Source organism: Excalfactoria chinensis, chromosome Z (assembly GCF_039878825.1).
Source record: "Excalfactoria chinensis isolate bCotChi1 chromosome Z, bCotChi1.hap2, whole genome shotgun sequence".
NCBI classification, from domain to species: Eukaryota; Metazoa; Chordata; class Aves; order Galliformes; family Phasianidae; genus Excalfactoria; species Excalfactoria chinensis.
Genome location: NC_092857.1, coordinates 45,815,298 through 45,831,922, shown reverse-complemented (window position 1 = coordinate 45,831,922; position 16,625 = coordinate 45,815,298). Strand labels below are relative to the sequence as shown.

General features: G+C 43.6%; 1 protein-coding gene across 3 annotated transcripts; it reads right to left on the bottom strand.

Annotated features, from left to right (window-relative positions):
• Positions 1-380: 380 nt before the first annotated feature.
• RGMB (repulsive guidance molecule BMP co-receptor b) lies at positions 381-16,130 on the bottom strand. 3 transcript variants are annotated; one of them, XM_072360158.1, is made up of 4 exons: positions 15,767-15,997; positions 13,623-14,131; positions 4,498-5,107; positions 381-2,347 (listed from the first exon to the last, which is right to left on the bottom strand). In XM_072360158.1, exons 1-4 carry the CDS (start codon positions 15,858-15,860, stop codon positions 2,340-2,342), a joined length of 1,221 nt encoding a protein of 406 aa, XP_072216259.1. In that variant the 5' UTR covers positions 15,861-15,997; the 3' UTR covers positions 381-2,339. The 3 variants fall into 3 exon arrangements, with proteins under 3 accessions (XP_072216259.1, XP_072216258.1, XP_072216260.1); XM_072360157.1 differs by having other exon boundaries at positions 381-2,224; XM_072360159.1 differs by having other exon boundaries at positions 381-5,107; positions 15,767-16,130.
• Between the last annotated feature and the right edge of the window lie 495 nt (positions 16,131-16,625).

The window sequence follows — 16,625 nt, the reverse complement described above, 5'->3', positions numbered from 1 at the left end:
CAGCACCCCTAGAGGTGTATTATGCTACCCTGCTCAGTGACCCCTTGAGGGACTTTACTGGGTTATGTGAATCTCAAGTTTTTGGTGTGGGCTCCATGCACACAATGGCTGCCTTCTTCCTTTGTAAACAACAAAATATTCACCGTTTGGATATAAAATGGGCTATTTTTCTACTGTTATGGTGTAAGAAAAAAGGAAGGGAAAAGAAAAAAAAAAAGTGTCAATTAAGCTTTAGAACTGCAGGAATCAATTTCTGTAATCAAAACTATCGTCACTCCAGATGTAGCAAATGTCCTTTCTGTAGCTAGTTACCAGGTCTGAAGATGACCCCTGTGTGTACCCAAAGTCTGTAATCAATCTTCTGGTCCACAGTTGATTTACTAATGAGCAGCTTTTAATTTCAATGAAGTGTAATTTACAAACATAGCCAGATTAAAATAATTCTGAAACAGATCAGAAGCATTTTCTACCAACATCATTAATTTAACTGCTTACCTGTACTTGATTTGTAGCTGTGCTGCTCTGAAAGCAGGCTAATGAATAAGAATGATAAAATCTAATGAACAACATTGGCCCACGTAATCTTCAATTGTTTTTTAAATACAGTTGAGAAGAACTAGCAGCATGACACGGAGAAAGCTAATCTTGCAAACCACAACAGAGAATACCATTAACAAAGGAGTCACTACTAGTCATACCTAGGTTTTGTATCGATAGCAGTCTTTAATAGCTGTAGAACAGGGAACAGAGAGAACAGGGAAAGATAAAACACTTTGTACCAGTCTAGACACATAGAGGAATTTTAATATCCCAAAGCATGAAATCTTCACTGCAAAATTTCAGCTATACTCGGATACTCATTGTGATGAATGCAAAAATTGAAACTGTGCAATGGCTGTCACAAAAGAGAGGAAAGCCACATGTTTATTTAGTTTATTTTCCTTAATGCGCCCCCTCATGAAACACTCATTAGGTGGAGCAAAGCTTGCAACATTACTGGCTTCACTCAGGGTGTATCTCAGGAAACAGCTACTTCCACATCCCCAAAATCCATAAAACAAATGCATGGTATTAATAATACTAAGAGTTAAGTAGGTGGAGATCTGTTCTCTGGCAGGAGAGCAGCAGTTTCAAAGGAAATGAACTGATTTGCTTGGATACTGAAGGGGCCCAATGTGACCACAAGAACGAAGGATGGATTGTTCTCTCGCACTGCACTCCCCCAGGTTGTATCCCATTTAACTGGTACTCTGTGCAGACTGCTCTTCCAGCCAGGTTTTGAAGGAAGTGAAATGTGAGACAGAAAAGAGAACCTTTGTTTGGACTGTCAGTTTAGTGTACCATTTCCCTTTGTGAGGACAGCCTCCTTCAGAAGTCATACATACACACAAAATGAAGGATTAAGCACCTGGTACTCTGCTCAGTTCCGTGACATGCATCCAAGGGAGGATATCAGTCACCACAACTACAGAGAACTATCCTCAGCTGCCAAGAGCTTTGTTAGCAAACATTAGAAGATTAAAACTCTTGTCAGAAATACTCTAGAAGAGCCTTAAAACAATCTTTTGAATTAACCATTAACATACATGTAATCAGCTAACATTTTAAAGACATTTAGAAATAGCCTACTAGCTGCTGCATTACATTACTGATGATCAAGCTGTACTACTTTCAGCAGAGCTTGTGGTGGTGGATCATCACATTGAAAATAAGTTCTTACAGCTACGACAGCCTTCTTTCATGGGCACTTAACATAAGCACATTTAGAGCTCATGTTGCTTCCTACAGCCATTTGTTTCTACAAAGCATTTCAGTGATGCATTATCTACCACGTAAGACTGTTCCCCCCACATCTCTACTTCTAGCCATAACAGAAGCCTGGCAAAATAATCATTGTGTTTATTAGGCCTACCACAATCAGTGCTTGATATAACTTGTTTTGAGCCTTGTTTCCAGTTTTCCTTTCCACTTGGTGATTAGCACTCCAGTTGAAATATCACAGTCATCACGTATCCTTATCAGATCATCATGATACAGAATGTTATTGTATGGATTCTTCTGTACCACTTATTCTTTTGATGCCTCAAATTCCTCTACGGAGGTTATTCTGGTCTAAGAATTTCCTAATAAAAAGAAGAATTTTCCTCATTATACTCTTCAGGGTGGGCACAGCACCGGAGCCTCTGCAACCTGCTGAAGTTCTTCTAAGCATCTCCCCCAGTCACTGCAAAAGGAATTGTGCCAGTTGGGTTCTGAAAAGATAGTTCCTACTGTTGGTTTCCCACACACAGCATCTTCAGTATACTGGCCTGGTTTGCAGCTGCTGGTCACAGACTTCACTATGCATCTTTAGCAGAGGGGAAACAAGCATCTCAAGATAATACAGCAATGGTACTCGGCACATCCCTACACAACAAGCAATGGCTAGGAAACAAATTGGGGCTTCAATTACAGACTGTCCACTGTGTGAATAACTCATATCCCCAGTTTCCCTGCACCCCACCAGGGGTCACTAACACCACACTACAGACGCTCCTCAGCAAGGTAGGTAATTTTATTCTTCTATCATAATAATTTAAAGTATTTACACACTGCACAGCCACTCTTTTACACTAACATATACTTACTGGTATATTCATGAACCACATCTAAAAGTTTCTGAAAAGACTGACACATTTTAGGGTTTCCAAGCATGAAAATAAAATCTGCAGCCTTCTAAAAGACAGCCATTTGGAGCACGTGTGAAAAAACCACTGTTCCCTGTAAGCTTAGGTTTTCTCCAGAGACCATTCACTAGCTTCAAAACATCCACATCTGGCATTAGCTAAAGCTCTCTTGGCAATGGCAGACTTCAAGAATGAACATGTGCAAATAACATTTTCTCAAGAAATCCCACAGCAGGAACAAGAAAATGGAAAACTCTTCAGGGGAAGTACTACATTTCTGAAATGTTATTTATCTGAAAGGATCACAATTTAATGCACGTATACATATCTGCTGTATATGTATATACACGCTGGATCCAGGGGCAGTGGAAATTAACCGGTATACAGAGCCTGCCCAAGTATTTTGTGCATCACTGCAGCAATGCTAGTCTTGTCCATCAATTTTCAGCCACACGCCCTTTAAATTCAGAGCTGAGACAAGGATGCTCAGCCACACAAAACAGGGAGAACCCTGTCACCATTAGGAGAAACTTGGGAAAAATCACATAATCAGACAGCATAAATCCCTACATCTAAGTCACCGCAAACAGCACCATCATCTAGTTTGACTGACAGAACAAACCACCGGTTGGTCTAGATCAGAAGAATTTTTTATTTAAACCTTCTGCCTTAACTCAGTTCTATGTTCATCTCAAGAATTTCCTTGAGAACAACACCTGCCTGTGGTTACACATCCAATACAGAATTGATAAGTTTCCTTCTGAAGATTACTGCTGTTCCTAAGAATCAACAGTCTCTAACCCGGCCAGAACAATCTTCATAAAAACTACAAGTTCTTGTTCCTTGAATAAACTACATCTCAATCCACCAAGGCAAGCATCAGCACAAGTTCTTTAAGAAAGGCAAACGCTAATTGATCTTGTTCAAAGAGCAAGTCTAACTAGCCTCAGATGAACAGCTTCAGGAGTGAAATTAGCCTGTCCTGGAGCTGGAGTACTGCAGCATACAATAAGGCTTCCGTTTCTTGGTGCAGACTGGGGCACCACATAATACCAGCCTTTAAGCCACGCAATCATTGTTCTTATAGCTCCTCAGTAACCGCAGTCAGAACTGGGGCCCTCGCTCCTCTCCCTTATTTTAAGGTGTTGATGTAAGAAAGGAGACAGAATTCATGCATGTGACTTCTCCAGACCATCTCCCATAATGAGTTAACCTTTCAGGGCAGAATCAGCTGTGGTAGTAAATTTGAAAAGGAAATCTTACACCCTAACATAAAGACCATTAGAATCTTTCAGCATCGTCTCTCCCACAGCTCTAAAAAGCTACCAGGAAATTACGTACATAATTACAGGACAAGAGAAGTGCTGTCTCTACAGTAAGCGTAGAAAATATCCCCATTAATTAATACAGTAAAAAAATTTGTTTAACTAAGCAGTACCTAGGCAGAGTACTGTAGGTACATGTTTATATGTATAGTACACAGTTACTCAGCTACACACAAATATTTAATATATAAAAAATAAAGTGCTTTCTATCAGGTCCCAATGCAAGGACATTATAAAACATTTCACTGACTGTAAAACAAATAGATACAAAGAATACGACATCCAACATACATAGAACAGTTAACACAATATGTACAATCTGGTGGATGTCTCAAGACAAAACATCCCTTCATATACATGGTATATACATATATACTCATCTTTACTCAATATATTATGACAATATATATTTCAAAACTTTGTTAAGAGACAAACAAAACAAAAACCCTAAAAAAATGCAACAAGGATCAAGCACACAAGTCCAAGACTGACAAAGGATTTGCTACCTTTGCCAACACCACCATCTCCACTGCTGGGAAAGATATGCCAGCGCTCTTTTCTGGGGTGCAGTGCCTCCACATCCTGCAAGGCACTGTGGGCAGCAGCCGTGAAGTTAGCATCACCAGTGGTGAGCAGGTCAAACACACATGAGTAAAAATAGATGTCCTTCACCAGCATCTTCTCATGGCATCTGGCGGTGGCAGTTTCCAGTGTGTATGCTGACCGGGGACGAGCAGCGCCTGCCTGAGGGAGCATCTGTCCTCTCACAGGCAATGGCAAGTGACCACTGTCATCAATACGCTCACTTGAAGGGCAGCCGTTCACACACAGCTGCAGATCTTGACTCTCCTCATAGGCCATGGCCAATTCTTGAGGCATGCGAATGGCCAGTGTTAAGTAGTGCCCGAGCTGACGTATATACACTGTTGTCCCGATGTATCTGGCATGCATTTCGACGTATCTGCCACTGACTTTATCCACAATCTGCAAGCTCTTGGTGTTCCCATCACCTCCACCTGTTGTACCATCAACAAAAGCTGCAGGCAAGTCATCAGTCACTGCTTGATATACTTTCTGATCTGTGCAGTGTTGGTATGATTTAAAGATAACAGTTATCTGGAGAAGAGAGAAAAAGAATAAAGAAAAGTTAGTAATTATGGGGAGGGAAAAAAAAGGAGTAACTGGAATCCCTTTTTCATTTTGCACCCGAGATTATCTGGGACTGACTGCACACTAGTTCATACCCTGATCCTTTTCCTCATTCATACCTAAGCAGAAAACAGCCTGTTCACATGCTTAAAGCAATATTTTCCCAGGTGGCAATTGTTAAATTTGTTCTTAATTTGGCCTGGAAGCAGGACTATTAGCATGTGGCAACTGCAACAAGGTCAGGAAAGGAAAAAGCTGTGTATTTAATTAAGCATCACAACTGCCTCCTGCCTGATGGTTTCTTAACACTTTGGAATGCATCCTACAGTCACAGATGAGCGTGCCAAGTAATTCCCGGACTGCTAGCCACTCCAGCAGAACTGGATTGAACTGTGTGAAAGCACAGAAAGGACCACAAGGACTAGGCTTCCTTCACACACAATATTCTCACTGCCTCTTTCACAGTGACTGCGTGACCCCTAACAGAGTCCTCATTGCTTCTTGGATGCACTGCCAGGATTAGTGGTGTAAGACTGCCATGAAGGCAGTGATGTGTTTGTGCCAGCCACCAATACAACAAGTGCTGAGGAGAGATGCATGACTTGGGAAAACAATGAGTCCTGGATCCAGGAGCATGTGGATGTGACACTTCAGTCTGCTGCTGTTAGGGAACATGCTGGTGGAGGACCAAAGCAAAACTAAGAGATACTTCAAGTAATGCCTCTGAAAGATGACCTCCAAGTCTTCCAATCTAGAAGCCAGCAGTTTCAAGCATTACTTTTTTTTTTTTTTTTTTTTTTTTTCTGCTCCATTTTTTGAACCTTAACACATATTTAAACGTGCCACATGAGTAGGTTCTCTGGTCTTACTCAGGCTATTTAGCAGAGTAAACCTGAAGTGCCTAGTGGCTGTTTCTGAAAATGAGAAGTATAATGAGGAATCACATGTAACAGTTATAAACAAAGATGCTTCTTTCTTCAGTTTCAGAGTAAACAGTGACTTCTTCAAATAGTCAAAAGGCATTTTGTACCAGAACTATGTATGCCTATCATTACTTTCATCCTGGATGACAAGACTGAGAGTACTCCAAGACGTACTAGAAAATATTTGCAAACTAAAAGTGTAACTTTTCTTAAAAACTACTTTATAACAAATTCATATTTTGATTTTGCTTGGTCTGCATACTTCTATACAACAGGTTTTGTTTCCTGCCTCTGTTACAGATAACATGACTAAACCTCTAGCCTCCTTAGCCTTACCTCTCCATAGCAGCTGTAAAAGACAGAACTCTACCCTCTTCCAACTGTAATTACTTCTCCTTGGAGCATGCAGCATTCCCTGAGCAGCACTTTCTTTACGTTTGGCATGTCCCTGTGAGTAGACACTCCCAATCTTTCTGCCCCTCTCCCACCCACACAGGCAGCAATCACTGCTTTGACTCCGTATGTTTTCACTGGTGCAGTCTGAAACTTTCCAGCAGTTTTTCTGTTTCAGTTATACAGCTAGTTTGACTCAAGCCAAATGGTAAACTAATAAGCACGCCACGGCTAAGCTAAGCTTGAATGCCTACACCCAAGGTCCAAAAAGTGCCCAAGTGCTCCTCTTGCTGTAAAGACTAACTCACAACTTCACATTTCATGAAGAAATTCACCACCCTTAAGAAGTTATAGCTGAGATCTGTCGAGTGATTAGTATTTCTGCACATAACCTATGGCCTCATGCAGTAAACTGAGTGTTGCATTTTATAGAACAGTTTCAACTCAGACTGCTCAGATGAAGGACCAGTACTATCTCCTGGGACACACTGATGTTGATTTGTGAGGAAAGAATGATTTACATTTCAAGAGAAGTAAAGCTTCACATCTGCCCAGCAACTGAACAAGTCTAGAGTTGAATGAGAGATGAACAATGTGAACAAGAGGTCATGGTTTTACTGAGACACCGAAGTGGCAACTTTATAGAACTATTAAGCAAAGAACCTGGGCAAAAATCTATCAGGAAGCATCAGACTTGCACCTCTATAACTCCTTCCTCTTGAAGATTGAAACACAAACACCTTCAGAGATAGACAGGGACAATCAGCAAGATCAGCAGTAACAGCTGCATGCTGAATGAGGAAGGCATGCCTAAGTGAATGGAGACTTTCACACTTCCAGCATCCTCCCAGACACCAGTAAGACCCGTCAAGGACATGACCATGTTTAAACACTGGGGCTCAATACATTAAGTTTGGACATTACATTTTCTGTCCTTTCATATCCACCCAATCAATCAGACAGATCAATAAATCCAGAGATTTGTAAAGCCCTTCCTTATCACCCACTCCTACAGCAATCTGGCACCCTTCTACTAAGGAAACATCAAAGGGCTTGTTGTAAAGGGAGATGAAGCAAGTTTCACTGCAAGGCCACCTCTGTTCAAATATTCAAGGTAACTTATTTTTTCCCCCCCAATAAAGTAAGCATTCTGCTGTCTCAAACAAATGTAGGATGTGTTATATGCACACTTGTGTACAGAGCACTTTCTGAGATCTGGCTGAGTTGTCAGTGACTTATGTCACTGTCCATGGACTAGAAACTACCTGCCCTTTCTAAAGCTTAGCAGGGAAAAATCCAAATATAAGTATCTTCAAATAAAAAATATTTTCTGAACACATCAGTATCTGAGCTTTGTTTTCTAGACAAGTAAAGGACTCATAATCTACAGTGGTGAGAAGTCCAGAAGACATCCATATAAGGCTGCTTCAGAAACTTAACTGAGGGTACACAAATCCCAGCTATAGTAAAGTTTCCAAAAACAAAAAGTCCCCCATGCCTTTAAGACACGCTTGAAATATTTCATTTTGGACATCATCTTCTGTCCGCTGCTAAAAGACGGATGCTGGCAACATCATCCCCACAAAGTGTACTGATTGCAAACACTATTCAAACCACCACACACTTGCAAACTCTTTCAAGGATGGTGTTACTGAAAGTATAACTTTTGAGTTTGGCTGCCCACTGTTCTAGCAGGTCACTGTACATCTCTAGAAAGTGCCTGGTTTGTATGCCGTAAACAAAAACATAACTCTGACTTCTGACTTCTACTACTATCATATAACACTGCCCTGCTGCAAAGACAATGCCACATGTCTGTGTTTTATAAACGTAACTACCTGTTGCTATGTCATTACTGGGGTGAGTTCTGCATGAATTAGCAGGGGGGATACAGGCCCTTGCCTGAATGTACAACCCAGTCCAAAAACTGGGTTGTACATTCTGTCTGGAGATAAAGATGTACATGGAAAACAGGCAGAAGGCATTTCAGAAGGAAGTTTCACACCATTAGCGCAGTGGTCCTCATATATTCCTGGGAGGCCTGAGAGGGAATTGGTGCAATCTGTGAAAGGCAGCTGTAGGATTTCATAGGTAGATAACTTCACAGGCACACATGATATTTTTGAAGGGGTTTTGCAATGCCATCTGAAAGATTTTGGAATTCATGCGTACAAGTTAGAATGTTTGAAATCCAGCATGCTAAATAACCTCCCAGCCTCCAACTAGGATTTTCACAACCTCTCTTTCCAGAGGCCTGAAACAGTTGCAAAGCACATGCACTAATCTCAGAAATCAAGAATCATCCAGAGGAAACCACGTGAATAATGGCTCCTGACTACAGGTGGAAGTGGAGAGATTTAACAAAGGAAAACCACAAAGGTGGATGCAACACCTTCATTTCACTGGCTATTTCCTTTTTGTATACACAGTGTACCCTTCTGGATGAAAAAAAAAACAAAAACACAACACAAAAGGTGCATTACAAATGCTGATGACAGCTCAGTACAGCAAACAGCACTATGCAGCGGGAACTCCCTATGTTTCTCTCATACACCCATGCATTCAGGAAAGTAAAGGTGGCAAATAATCAACATGTTTCTAGTGCCCACGAAAGCTGCGCTGTTCTTCTGACTCCCTCCCAAAATACATCAAAGTAGCACATATTCGCGTCAGTTTTAAATGAGCTTTCTTGATGGACAAGATCATCAGGAATGCATTGATGGCACAAGCACAGAACTGAGGCTTGAGACAGATGTAAGCTGTATCAAAAATAAAGTTTTGCATTTCTTTTTAAAGAGAGAGCTTATCTGCATCTTCCACACATCACACACGGATGTCATTATTATTTACATATCAGTCGTTATTATTCACAGCAAAAAAATCTTACTTGCGTGTACATGCTACGAACTTATTGATCATCAGTTGGTTACAATGAAAAGTTAATTAGGAACAGGAACAACAGTCTGTCCAGATATTTATTCTATGATGAAGAGTATTCAGGAAGAAACCAGTTATAGGTAAATAAAGCATGCCAACTGATGTAGGTTTTGAAGCTGCTGTATGTTCAAACAATTCTACAGAAGAACCTCCAGTGTTCAAGGCTGAGATCTCAGGCTGCCTGAACAGAGCATGAGCTCAGCTCAGAAGTGAGGCTCCACCCAAGTGGTCCAGAGAGGCAACTGCAGCCATGTGAAGTACAGGCCACAAGGACAGAACTTCTGAAGGCTTCTGACTTTCAGAAACATCCTAAATCACTGCAGATGCTTCAGCACCTCCGTTTCCAGCTGCCAAAGCTACCTGCTGAATGATTTGGTCAGCTCATGCCAAATCACACACTCAAACACAGCACTGCCTCACAGGGACTGAAAAACCCCAAGCCCTACAGCCCCCCCTCTGCCTGCAGTCCTTTCCACTCCTCAACCACAGAAACAAAACTCTGCTTTGTAAGGTAAGAGGTGCCATCAGCTCCACCTCAGGGACAAAGCAGCTTTTTATGATGTTCTCCCACAAAATTATGTACTTCTGAGAAATAAAGCCAATTCCACCTTTATCTTAGCCAGAATAACTATAAATATTATAGAAACCTAATCACATGTGGTCAGTTAACTGATGCTTCCACTGACAAGAACAACTGAATGGTAATTGGAGGACAAACACTTTAATATTACATAAAGAAGACTAAGTACACGGTGTTCAGTATGCAATTATCCCCTGAAAAAAAACAAACCAAACCGCAGAAGGAATACTTAATATTTCACTACATGGCTAATGCAGTCTATACTAAAGTTGAAAGCTATAAAAAGCTGTTTTCCGTAGCCAATTGTTTTTCCTCTCTACTGCTATTCACTCTCTCATCCTCTAACTATCCACTACAAAACTGCTAGCTAGGTAAGAAAAGCTTCTTGTCCTTTTCCATTTACATTGAGCAAGAAGGAAAGCCCAGGCAGCTGCACTAATGAATGCAGAACAGCTGTCATAAAGATGGGAGCCTACACACTCCTCCAAATAAGGCACACCATTAAAAAAAAAAAAAGTTACATTTAAGGCATTCTCTGACACCCATCCTACCTGCTCCTCTACAGTCTCTTTTGATAGCCATTTATCCTCTGAAAATCCCCCCAAGCACTGTAGAGCCCTGTCTATAGCTGGAGAGATCAGATACAAGGATGCCAGTGACATACACAAAGCTCGTACCAGAAATCGGTTGGAAAAAAAGTAGAGACTGAACTAAGTCTCCTGACTACTTGGGAATACTCCCTTATCGTCCACCTCAAACAGCCTGCAATCCAAAGCCAAGAGGACCAGACACAGCCGCACAAAAAAACAATTAAAAAAAAAAAAAAAAAAAAAAGGAATTGCAATTTTCAGACAGACTACAGAATATACAACAGCTTTGTTCACTCTGAAGAAACAAAATGTATTTGCTATGGCCATCGCAAAGATGCAAAACATATACAGATGAATTGCTAACAGCATTTGTGAATATACACACAACTCCCACAGGAGGACACACTTTTCCAGGCAAGGAAGTAAAGGAGGAGGAGTTTTACTACTTTCTATACTTTCCTGCCAGATACACAACATAAGGAGGAAGGGTTGTTGTTTCTTTTATGGACTTATGGAATAGTCCCCAGATTGTGTTAATCAGGTCTCAAAGTTTCCGAAAGGAAAGGACAACTCTGCAAATTAATGCTCTGCTCACTGATGATTCCTCTAAAACTTGGTGTACCGGTGAGCTATAACAAACCTGGTCAGTAATCATGTACAAGGCCACCTAACAGCGTATCAGATGAAGACACAACACACTGCTTCTATGGCTCCTTAAACCACTTTTTTTAACAAGGGCTTCAGGAGAAACCGAAGCATCTATTCTTTTTGTCTCTGCTTTCAACAAGTCTGCTTTAGGGTGGATTAAGTAAGCTAGTTAGCAATTTACATAGTATTTGTTGTGGCTTCTGCACAACTTACAATCAGCATAAACCTTTGTTATTATTTCCCATTAAGGATCTATCCCAAATAACTGAAGAAACTAACAAGACTAAGGATGCACTGTGCTCTGGAAACCTTCCTTAAGAAGGTAAACAACTTATCTGCATACTTGAGGCTATAAAAAAAATTCCCTAAGTAAAAATCTCTGAACTTTTCTTGGTAGTTCTTTCAGTGGTACCTTAAGCAGCCCTATGGCCAGTGTAAGGTAAGTACTTACCTTCAGCAGCAGATATTCAACTGCCTCAACCAAAATGGAACACTGGCAGATAAAATGTTACAGGCACCAGTCCAGCAGCAGCAGTGTAGTTTTAACAAGCCTTTCCTTTGTCATTTCTAACAGTCCACTCCATAAAGCAATAAAGGACTGAAGACAATGTATTAGAGGTATTAAAACTCATGCTGCCAAATTACCTATGCATGCAGTTCAAATGACCCTTGTTTTCTACAAACAGGTATGTTGATAAAAATTCGATCACCTGCCAAAGAAAGAAAATACTCAAGAGCTGTAAGCATGTAAGAGATATTACTGGTAGAAACACTCCTAATATCCTAATCCTATCCATCTTGTTTAATTGCTTCCACACGCTGAGCTGTCATTGTGCAACTGCAGGCATATTATACCCAGGGTTATAAAAGAAGTAGGACCACCTGTCCCATAGTGCCAGATTAAAGAAGAATACAAAAACATTAAGAATAAAGACAGAAGGTACACTTTATGAAACATGTTATTCCCAGCAATACGTACAGACAAATATCTCCTGAAGTGCTACTCTTGTTACCTGTTTGACAATATGTGTACCAGCATGACACATTACCACGGTCAATCACATTTACAATGTGGACAGTTAAAGGCAAAGATAAGACCACCTATCAGCTGCCATCCCACCCTGGCCACTCTCGCAGTTTGCATACAAAGAGACACAAGCTTTGCTCCTTGCACTACCAGTAACACGGAAATAACAATCTGTACAACCGTACCAAAACCAAGGGCAGAAGCTGACTGCAGATATGAAAAGGCACTTATTTCTTAAGTGTCTTTCAAAAAGACTCTGGGGCAGATTTCAAGGGACCTATGCCTCTTTTACAAAGCATAGTCAAGATATACTTTTATATGCTTTTATACACTTTCAGGAACACACTGTGCAGACTGTTAGAAAATAAAAAGATAAAGGAAAGACACATTTGAATTTCAGTAATGCATCAGTCTGAATTTCTGCCTCCTGCATATGCAAAAAATTTGCTTTCCTGACATAAACGTTAATGTCAGCATCTCAGAATCCTTTCCATTCCAGAAAGGGCAGAAAGGAGGTAGTAGCCCCAGCTGTGTTTAAGTTTTTTCATTACTGGTGAATAATCAACTGCAAAAGTTCAGAGCATTTTCACACTCCTGGCTCTTGCAGTAAATCTAATAATGTCTCACTAAGAGTCATTCTATCTCCACACTTTCTATAGGCACACCTGCTATACACCTTTGGCAGAAAAAATTATGTACTTTCTTAAGGTAAAGAAATAGCAAATGCTATCAATACATGCCATTCCTCCCCTAGCCACCTGAAGTGGTTTGGTTTGACAGAGCCACCTTAAGTCTTGTCTGTCTGAAAAGAGTCCTACGCTCTTGGCAAGATTTTCAGGCTGCTGCTTCTTTCTAGAGCTAGAGAAATAAGATCTTATAACCACCTGGCAACGCAACTTGTTTTTGCTGTTGTCTCTCAATTCTCTGGTTACCATCCTCGTCTCTGCTATGAATCCTCAAGATTAAAGAAGACTAAAGCAGATCTTGCACTATTCTACCAGTGTTTTTTGTTCTCTACAGTTATGGCTATAAAACTTAGAGAACTCAAGCAAAGCAAAACTCAGCCCTTTCTTGCTCCTTCCCTACAATTTCTTTTATACTGCAGAGACACAGATGCAGCAATTTGATAACCATTTTGAAGTACTAATTTATTACGCTTAAATGTTTTATGTCTTTGTTGTTTTTGGGTTTTTTTGGAGGTGGGAGGGGGGGGGGAGGGTGAAAGCTGAAAGGAGACTGAGGAAGAAAATGAGTTGTTTTCATTTTTGTTCCTAAGAAAGAAGCCGTCCCAGCTGAAACCAACTCCTTAACTGCTAAGGGATGAGTAACTGCTACTGTGGCCTTCTATTTCTGTATGTATACAGTGCTTATGAATAATCCATACCTTATTTGTAGCAGTAGCACTGGATCCTGGGACCACAGGAACATTTGTCACTTGCACTGTTAAGTAGTTATTGTCTATGAGAGGCCAAGCACCTTCCACTTTACAGGTCTGAAAGTGATCCTTAAAAGTCCTCAGATGGGGATCACCAAACAAGCCACAAAATAGGTAAGTAGGGATAGCTTTCTCCCCTCCTTGATGTTCGTTGGCTTCTGTGTGGCCACTGTAATTGCAAGGATCGTGGGTCACTTCGGGGTTGGTGGAGGATGTGGGGCCATCCTTGGAACAGTTCCTCTGGCTCATGAGGTCGCTGATCCCCAGCACTGCAGAATGGTAGACCAGGTTTCCACGGCATACTTTGGAGTTGCGATAGGTGCAGGCAGAGTATGCTCGCAGGGCTTTGCAGAACTCCAAGTCAAAGCCATCGAGAGCCGAGTTTAGATGTGAAGTTAAAGAAACAAAATCAGTGGTGCACTTTTGGATTCGACAAGGTGCTTGCAACTGGCAGTCACCTAGGCACAAAACAGAAGGCAGAAGAGAGTTAATATCTTGCACATAAACACCCTGTTCCACACCCACTGATGCCACACAACCAGACAACCCAGAGTGCTCACTCACTGATGAAGCTGTAATAGAGAAAAAGGGGTTAAAGGAGGCTGGAAGATAGCAACACAGCACATATAAGAGCGGAGATGACCCAAGCATGATTTCATTTCCATCTACACAACAGCAGGTAATGGATTAAAACCATCAACTCAGCGAAGAATGAGCCCAGCACTTCTTTACAGATGATATCAAAGCAATGATGCAATTCTGAGCCTAACTTAATCACTTTGTCAATATGCAGGTCTCCATTTAGTCCCTCAGTCCTGAACATAAGTTATTGAACTTCCAAATAGAATCCTGCCCCTGAGAAGGATGTGGCAGCAGTGGCAAGACTTGCAGGTTCAGGCAGAAACAGACAGCAAACTAAGATCAGAAAGCTCACAGCTATCTGAAGGTCAAGCTGCTGACTACAGAACCCAGAGCAGTACCTCTTATGGTGAATTTCAAAAACAAGGAGGGAAAAAGAGCCTCTCCCCACTGAAATCTGAAGTACCTGTCAGAAGCACGTAGCAAGAACACAGTTCAGTTTACATGAACAAAACAGTTGCACCTTATCTGATCCCCTTGCTTCCACAATGAACACATAATTACCACACTGGGCAGCAAACCAGAGGTTTCACAGACCTCCTCCACCACTCTTATTGTCACCACCCCAAACCCTTCCCGATCTTTACAGCAGTTAGCATCAGCCTTCTGTACATAATTTCTACACAAGAGTTCAGGAAGGCCAGAAATGAAACAAAGGAGGTGGCACACAATGTTAGGGGAAATATATACGCATATTCCAGAGGGGCTGAAACCAGGACAGCAGTTAAGTAGGAAGGCAGGTTGCCCTCCACCCAGAGAGCCACAACAGTACGTGAGGTTTCATACAGAATACGTGCTGGACTTCATGCCATTTAAGTCCAAGCTCCCAGAACTATCCGCTAAAATTATGCTGCGTGTTTTTGTTCTTCTGTGACCTATAAAATCCAGCTGTGCACACATCCATTTGTAATTTCAAACGGTCGTAACACAGAACAACATAAAAGTGCCTTGGCACACAGAGGTGTGCAAAGAGAGAAAACACAGTATGCTAAATAGATACCACTCTCCCTCCCCCAAATCTCAGTCTCGGTACCATTTCTCGGTGTCAGTTCTCACGGCAAACAGGCCCGGGTTCGTCTACCTTTAGCAGCCCAGCTAGAGCGCTCAGGAAGCCACGAAACACGAGGGGTGGGAAAACGACAGACGAATAACGCAGGGCGCCGCATCTCTAAACGAAGCCCCTTCCCGCAACTGCACCAACACAAACGGACAGCAGACGCCACGCAGCGCGAAGCTCCGCCAACACCACGGGGCAGCACAGCTCCGCCAGACCCCGCGCCCCACACACCTGCGCGGGGAGCCGGACCGAGCGCCGCCCCGCACCCGGGGCCGCGGATCTCCTTTAGAGCTCCGCTCCGCAGAAGCCCCGGGGCCGCACCAACCCTCGCGCGCAGCCGGAGAGCGGCTCGCACCCGCCTCTCCCCGCCCGCAGGCCTGGCGCGCCTCCGCGGTACCTGCGCGCAGGAGCAGCCCCAGGGCGGCCAGCAGGCCGAGGGCGGCGAGCGGCGGCTCAGCCCCGGCGGCGCGGGAAGGTGCGACTCTCCCCATGCCCGTCCATGCAGGTCCGCGGGACGGGGCGGCGGCATGGGGTGGTGGGCGAGCGGCGATCCCCTCCTTCTTCTTCTCGCCGCCTCCTCTCTCAGCGGCGCAGCGGCGGGCGGAGGCCGCCGGACTGCAACGGGACGGGCGAAGGGCGACGCAGCATGGCGGCCAGACGACCTCAGCACAAAGACCCGGAGCGGCCGGCGGCGGCGGCCCGCACCCCGAGCTGCCGCAGGCCCCGCGCCGCGCCGCGCCACCGAGCGCCCTGCGCCCGCCTCCCCGCGCCCAACCCGCCACCTCCCACTGGCTGCCCACCCCGTCCCGCAAGCGGTGCGACGTGCTGCGGCCACGCCCCCGCTGCCGCCTCGGGCTCCTCGAGCCCAGTCCCACGTGACGCACCCACGCTCGGCGGACGGAGGCGGTGCCCGCACTGCCGCGCGCCGCCGTCAAGGGGCGCCTGTGGGCCGTGTGGGGGTGCGGTGCGGTGCGGGGCTGGGGCCGGGGCCAGTCTGCACTCTCTCCTTGCCGGGGTGCTTCCGTGCGCACCCGCGGGCTTGTGTTTACATTGGGTGCGCAGAGCTGCTGTCCCCGCAGGACTGACAGATCGATACGCAACGTCTGGCTGGCAATGAAAAAGAGTGTGGGGGCGGTGTATGGCTGTTGGGCACAGGGCAGACAGGGGAAAAGCTTCCAGACTGGGCCTTGTGGTCAGGAAAGCCTTGGCTTGAGAGGCTGGAAAGGCCGCAGGCCCAACCCTTGTGGAGCCCACAA